Consider the following 7,620-nt stretch of genomic DNA (forward strand, 5'->3'; position numbering starts at 1 on the left):
TCTATCTGTCTATCTATCTATCTGTCTATCTATCTAGTTTTGCATATTATATCTTTTTCAGAAAACCCTTATAAAATAAAAAAATAAAAAAAAATGATAAAACTGCTAGAAACAATGTGCGACGTACAAAAACCAGCTGATGGCCAGTGCATTCTGAGACCAGCAAATTACATTTATGTGTGTTAACTATTACTATCCTTAAAGTAACCCAAATGTGAGCAACATAAATTTCACAAATTTCATAAGACTCAATCTTATTTCCAAAATGATCTGCTTTTGCTAACCGTCCCTCTCCTCCCCTTTCACACTTTTACATCCTGTCTTGAACTGTGTGATGCCTTTTTAAAAAATGATTATATGTGTGTCTGCTTTTCAGCACGAACCCTTTCACACAATGTATGTACTCTGCCTGTATGTGGCCTTTTAATGTTTTTCATAATTGACACATTACGCTATATATACACTCTTAAAAATAAAGCTTCCAAAAGAGGGTTTTTGCAGGATGCCATAGAAGAACAATTTTCGGTTCCCAAAAAAAAAAACCTTTCAGTCAGCAGTTTCTTAAAAGAACAATTTATTTTGTTAGTGTGAAGAAATTTTCTGAAATCTCAAGAACTTTTTTTTTTTACTACAAATAACTTTTTGTCCAGTGGAAAGGTTCCATGGATGTTAAAGGCTCTTCACAGAACCACAGATGCGAACTAAACACCTTTATTTTTAAGAGAGTAATATGATAAAAGAATACTGTTTGAATGTAATTTGGCCATATGTGACACATGACACTCTTCTTTCAAAAACCTCTGAAGCCCTGCGCGTACACGTTTCTTTTTTTGTGAGTGTTTGTATTGTACAGGCTTTCTAATGTGTTTATTTTTCTGATTGTTTACAGAAGAAAGATGCCGGTGAAGGGCTTTATGAGGTATTTTTGTTGTGTTGTGGTTGTTTAATACTCTGCTTAGCTATAGTTTAGACCTTTCTTGTGTGTATGTTCATATTCTTTATTTGAACTTTATTGCGTTCCACTGTATGATCATTGAAAGATACACAAAAACTGGTTAACAGACACACTAACATCATTTAATCATATATAATATATATATAACACACACATATATATTATTCATTTATATTACTACATATTATTCATATTCATATTATTATGCAACTCTTCGAATGCAAAAGAATATTTAGATGCAGTATAAGATGCTGTTATATAGTAAGTACTGTAGTGATAACATGCAGCAATTTCATAGCATTTAACTGATGTACATAAAATTTCTGAAGCCTTGTGGCTGATCTGGTGAGCTTCAATTGAAATGGCGCTGACTCTCTGCCACATCCGTTTTGTCCTTCTCTCTCCTCCACACCTCAGGGTCTCAAGCCTCATGATCAGGACACATATGAGACCATCAAAATGAAAAAAGGAAATAAATAAGACTCGAAGCAAAAGGAGAGAAGCAAGTTTCTGGACTTAATACCACTGTCATCTTAAGCATCTACCTACTGTAAATAAGCTGTCAAACAATTACAAGAAGAATATGTTTTGTTTATACTGTAATAACTTTTGTTAATCACTAACATCAGGCTTTTTGTTTGCTGTTTGTTTGGCAGACGGACTCCAAATAGAGATAATTAAATAATCAAACAGAATGCCAAAGGAACATGTATTTTTGTATGATCATTCTGCTGGTTTAATCATTTAAATTTTTTTTTTTTTTTTTTTTTTATTAATGTATTTTTCTGTTCGCCTTAAAACTACATTTTAAGCTTCTAACATGTATACCGCAGCTGCGTGTCACTATTTTTCGAGGCTAACTTCCTGCTCTAGCTTCTATAGCAACATGCCACCAACCCCACAGAGTCCGAGTCATTTCCTGTTTTAAAGAGTACATGAGTGGTCTGACAAAAAGCGCATCTGACTTTGACCACAGGTGTGACAGATGGAAACAGAGCTGTGTTTCATTGTATATATGTGAAGGACTTTTTTTTCCATTTGTTTAAGAATAAGCTCTCATATTGTTTTGCTCTATGGCAATAATAGTTTTTTTCTGCTACATGTGGCATTTGAGAAAACAACTATATATGAAACAAAAATTATATACCACTGATGGTCAGAATTTACTTTAAATTTATTATAAGAGTAAATTAAATTAATTAAATGATATATATTAATTACTGTCCAAAAATTGTGATTGTTCCTCTAGTTATGCTTACACTGTGTTTTTCTTTTCTTTTTTCTTTCAATATCGAATACTGTCATCATGAAATGGTCTCATTTCCTTTCCATAAAATAATCTGTTTTCGGTTCTTACATCAATAGATTTCCAGATAGTAGTGATGATAAGCATTTTTTGTCAAAATTAACAAGAATTAAATTTGTATTTTTTATTAATTGTTTTTTATGATTTTCTTTGCTATTTAATCAGCTTGTAATTCAAGCACACTTACAGTAAGTAATATGAAAAATAATGAGAGTACTGTATTTAGACAGTGAAATGACATGGTCTTCTTTATTGCAAAATTGTCTTTTTTCAGTCTTACATCAATAGATTTGCAGACAGTGGTGATGATACACAATCCTACTATCTGTAAAATAAATACAACTGTCAAAACAGTGCCTACAATTCTAATCTTTTATAATTAAATTGTCAGGTTTTATTTTATTTTGTCAAATTTAAAAAGAATTGTAAGAATATAAAAAGAATATATTTTGACTTTGAAAATTAAAAAGAATAAAAATGGTATTTTTTATGAATTATTTCCTGATATTTTCTATATTATTTGAGCATCTTGTAAGGTAATCCCATTTACAGTAATTAAGACGAAAACTCAAAAGAGTAAAATTACTGTATATAGACAGTAAGATTACAGTCTTCTTTTTTCGAGACAAAATACTTGTAATTCATGCAGAAAAGTTACAGTGTAGCATGTCTGAATGTGTGTATGTAATCTATCAACAACACTGGAATCAAATAATAATCAAACGTGATGCTTCTTATCACTGCAAATATTATTTGGTTAAGATTTCATTTTATTTTTCACAAGATTGTCACAACAGCAGTAAATGCACTACATGTTTTGCCTACTGAGTACATAGTTGACATCCACATCTAGTCTAGTCACCTTTATTTCTATAGCACTTTATACAATACAGATTGTTTCAAAGAAGCATCAAAGTAATAAGCAGGAAAATAATAGTAAAGCTCATCAATTATGAAACAAGTTCAATTCAGCTAAGCAACTCTACATAAGACAATAGTGTTGTTATTCAGCTCAAGTCAATTCAATATCAAGCTTTTTTTTGTTCTCATCCAATAGCACCAGTTCCGTCAAATTGATAAAAGTAATAGTAACAGCAAAAATAATTTTAATTGATTTAAATAGTGTTTCTTTAGTGAGGCATGACATTATCGTTACACATGCCAAATTGATTCAGTTACTGCTTCCTTCAGCTGTCACTCTATTTTTCTTGAGACACAGAAAGTTAAGTCTTCGCTCACAGTTGTCAGGTTTCCAAACAATCTTTTTTTTAGCAAACACTCCACAGCGCTGATCCACAGTAGGGCACTGTGGCTCTCCCTCCAACGACCAGCCCTTATATTCAACATTATTGCCATTTACCCAAAACCAATGACCTGCTATGAACCGTAGACCAATCCACACATCATCCGCTTGGGCTGGCGTGCTCTTATTCTTCGCCTCTCTCATCATCAGATCGGAGGTTAGGCTGGCCAGATCAACGTGGTTTTGTCTGCAGTATTCCAGGGCCTCAATCCATGTGTTTTCCTTCTGCACCAGGATCAGCTCAAAGACCTCCATACAATAAAACGGTATAGATAAAAAGCAAGTGGCATCATGCATTTTAACATTTGATATTAGGACAGCAGCACATTGTTCATGCAAAGCATCAGGTTGTCCAGCGTCCCACATGACATTAGATGCATTCTCACCTCCGCTCCATTTCCACAGCAGTGGGCTTTGGGAATCTCTCTGAAGTCCAATCCAGAAATATTCAGAAGTGATCTTTGGATTCGCAGAGAGTAGTTTCACTTCTATATTGCTGGCGGTGGAGAGGTCATCATGGTACTTTCTGCAGTACAGTTGTGCATCCGTCCACGTCATGTTATCATTCACATAAATGTGTAGTCTGTAGAGGCTTGTGTTCACAATAAAGAAACACAAAAACAGAAACGCAGTCACTGTAGCCTTCATTGCCATATTGCCAATGTGTCCAGTGTTGGAACATCAGCAGAAATGCAGTTTTCAAGTCCGCATTTATTTATTAACAATGATTTGATGCCACACCTCTCCAATGATTTTCTACATAACCGACCAATGAAAAGCAGCCCTGACCAATTAAAGTTTTGGCTCCTCCCCTTTTCTCCTGCATTGCACACCCCACCTTTGAGAAAGGTAGGCTTATATACTGTATCACAGGACAAAAACAAACTGTGATTTGCCTTACAAATGTGTGAAGGAAGTGGAAATGAACTGTGTATCTTTCATATTGTAATTTTCATTGATCATCACTCTGCATTTCCATCCTCAACTACTCAAAATGTACGAACATTTTCATGCCTACTGTTGCTACGTCCGACAAGCTATGGCGTGCTTATGCCACACATCATGTTCTCACGCAGTGAAAAATATATTGCGGAGCAAAGAGGACACTGACAAAAAGAAATTCAATTTTTTTAAAAGAAATTCTAACTATAAACATCGTTTTGTGGCCCTTTAATGTGTCATAACAGATTGCTGTCGCGCCTCAGTTCAAGCGGCACGTGAACTGATCATCTCTTCTACTATTTAGTTCACGAAATAAACATGAATGAACATCAGAAGGAATTTTGTTTCAACCACAGAAAGACGTCAATACACACCATTTTTCAAGTTCAAATCTACCGACGTTAATCTATGTACTCTCCCGTGACTGTCTGGTTAGTTTGTCGGATAAAATGGCAGATTCGGTGTTATGATTGGTCAGATCGCCTGTCAATCAAACTCTCGGGGAAGGGTTGATTAAAAAAGTCAGAATCATGAGAATCAATGAGAATTGTGAGATATATTGCAATTACCATTGTGAGAAAAAATGTCAGAAATCTGAGTTGATATTTTGCTATTTTTTTCTCAGAATTGCGATGAAAAAATCTGAATTGTGAGATAAAAAGTCACAATTACCTTTTTTATTTTTTAATTAATGGTGGAAATAAGCTTTCATATATATCCAAATGAAAAAATCTCTTCATGAAAAAAAAAAATGTAGGATGGGATTGGATTGGATTGTCAATTTTAGTCACTTTAAAATATTACATATGTTCCGTTTGAGCCTGATTTGAACCATTTATTGAATGTTACAAAAAACTTTGTGGTTTCCTGTCTGTATGAATGTCAGTGTCAGTGGAAATGAGGATCCATCACATTATGTATGTACAGAGGGCGCCCCAGCATGTCTGTTCATATAAAAAAGTGGATATGATTTTAAATGACTGTATTTCACTAATGTTCTAATCCATTCTAAATATTTATCTTTAAAGTTTATTAAAACAACTATTTTCTGGAGCAACTTTTTCTTTTGTCTTGTTTGCTCTGACTTTAACAATCTATCTATCTATCTTTCATAATCTTAAGATACTTCTTTAGTTTTCTTTGTTAACTTAAACAGAGTTAGCAATACTTTAGGGGATGCTGTAAATAAAGGTGCCATTGAAACACTGGCCATTTTAAAAAGGCCCGAGAGGCAAATCAGAAGATGCAAAGAATTATCGTGTAACCTTTAAACTGCAGGACAACACGATTAGACAAATTTCCCTCAGAAACAAGTTTAATGGTCAAATGTTTCCTCATGTAAAAACAGGATTTGGTTACTGCGCATGTTTTCCGGCACATATTTGACATGAAGAATCAAAGATGGTGACGTGACTCAACATACTGTAAGATCTAAGATCTTTCAAAGCAGCTACCAGTACATCTACAATGACAGAATGCTTTCACAAATGTTATTTCTCATTTATTAAAGCGAGCACATTTTAATGTATTTAGATGGAAATTATTAATGTAATATAAAAGCAACAAATTAGGAAAATTGGCAAATTACACTGTTGACATTGGGGGATTTCCAATATGTAGAAACCTTTTTTTCTCATTCTGCTGTCTAGTTCCATATCTCGTGAATCAGAAGGCCATGAACATTCAGAACTGCATTAAAACATCACATCAACAATATCTTTGATTATCATGTCTTTATTTCTGTTAAAATCAGTTTAGGCTATTTATTTTTCCCTATGTCTCCATTTCATCCATCATTTCTTTTACAATTTCCCTTTAACTACCTAAAGTCATTTCCTTCATAACATCATTGTTTAGGAAGTGAAATTTTCAAAAGTGAAACATCATTTTTGGTGTGAAAGCAACAGCCTACGTACTTTCTCATTAAGCATTCTTTTCTTTAATTTGTAGTCTTAATTTGTTATTTTATATATCTTTTTGATCTGCATTTGTTGTGAGTTGTATATGTGTTTTTTATGCATGTATAAATTATAAATCACATAATTCATCAGTGTTCGTGAGAGAAGTAGCGATCGGTAATCGAATCATTCTTTTGAATCTTTTCAATGAATCGGGGGAAACTTCACAAAACTAGACTCGAGTTCTCAGAAAAGAATGGTAAACTTACGTTGATTGTAGAAACAAAATGGTGCCAATGTTTTCTACGATCCTCTTGGGGATGCGATTCTTTTGGGAAACTAGGGTATCTTCCGATCATTCCATATCCATTTTAAAATAAAAATAAAAAATCGGACCGATCCGGGTCTCGGGTTTATCTTGAAGATTCGTTCGCAGAGGTAAACAACAAACTAGACTGGAGGTCAGTAAATGGCTTACTTTTTGGTCTGTTGGTCCCACAAAGTTATCGTATTGCTTCAGAAGACTTGGAATATAGCACATACAGTCATAAGGATTACTTTTATTACTTTTGAGTCCTTTTGTAAGTTTGAAACCTTCAAAACCAGAAGGCAGTTCCGTGTGGAAAGCGGAATTCCACTACCAAAAATGTCATGTGTCTAAAGCGACAGGGTGAGTAAATGATGACAAATTTAGCAGGTATAGCTTTTAAATATTAACTTTCTGCTAGATTTAGCCACTGAATTAGACCACCCCTTTACAAATTCAGACATTTCAGCAAATGCAAACGATTAAAATGACTCGCACACGGGCTGTTTTTGATTGGCTAGTCAGTGTATGGAACATAGATAGTTATGATTCCGTTATGAGTCAACAACTTTAATACACTCTTAAGAAAATGGTCCTAAATAGTGTCAGATTAGGGTTTTATATATATATATATATAGTATAGTATTTATTAATATTGTTTTTACTCTTCTATCTGCCTGGTCTTATAATATCTTGTAGCCTCTATTAGGGATTACCTTTAAAGCAAGCTGTGTCAGTTAGGAACATTTATTTATTTATTTATTTTTTATTGACATGGGGAAACTCTAACAACAGTAACTGAATACATTAATAAATGATAACTGACACTGAACATGAATAAAGACATAAAATACATTTAAAAAACACAAAATAAATGCAATAGAAGCAAAAAAAAAAAAAAAAAAAAAA

General features: G+C 33.5%; 1 protein-coding gene across 2 annotated transcripts in view; it reads left to right on the forward strand.

Annotated features, from left to right (window-relative positions):
- fcer1g (Fc epsilon receptor IgFc epsilon receptor Ig) overlaps positions 1–2,063 on the forward strand; it is a 7,249-nt gene extending 5,186 nt beyond the window's left edge. For both annotated transcript variants that reach the window (XM_016474803.1, XM_016474804.1), the window contains 2 exons: positions 890–919; positions 1,373–2,063. In XM_016474803.1, the coding sequence (XP_016330289.1) occupies positions 890–919; positions 1,373–1,435 (93 nt within the window). In that variant the 3' untranslated portion in view covers positions 1,436–2,063. The remainder of the gene's footprint in view (positions 1–889; positions 920–1,372) is intronic.
- Positions 2,064–7,620: the final 5,557 nt, after the last annotated feature.

The sequence above is a fragment of the Sinocyclocheilus anshuiensis genome, unplaced genomic scaffold (assembly GCF_001515605.1).
Source record: "Sinocyclocheilus anshuiensis isolate Anshui unplaced genomic scaffold, SAMN03320099.WGS_v1.1 scaffold1644, whole genome shotgun sequence".
Classification (NCBI taxonomy): domain Eukaryota; kingdom Metazoa; phylum Chordata; class Actinopteri; order Cypriniformes; family Cyprinidae; genus Sinocyclocheilus; species Sinocyclocheilus anshuiensis.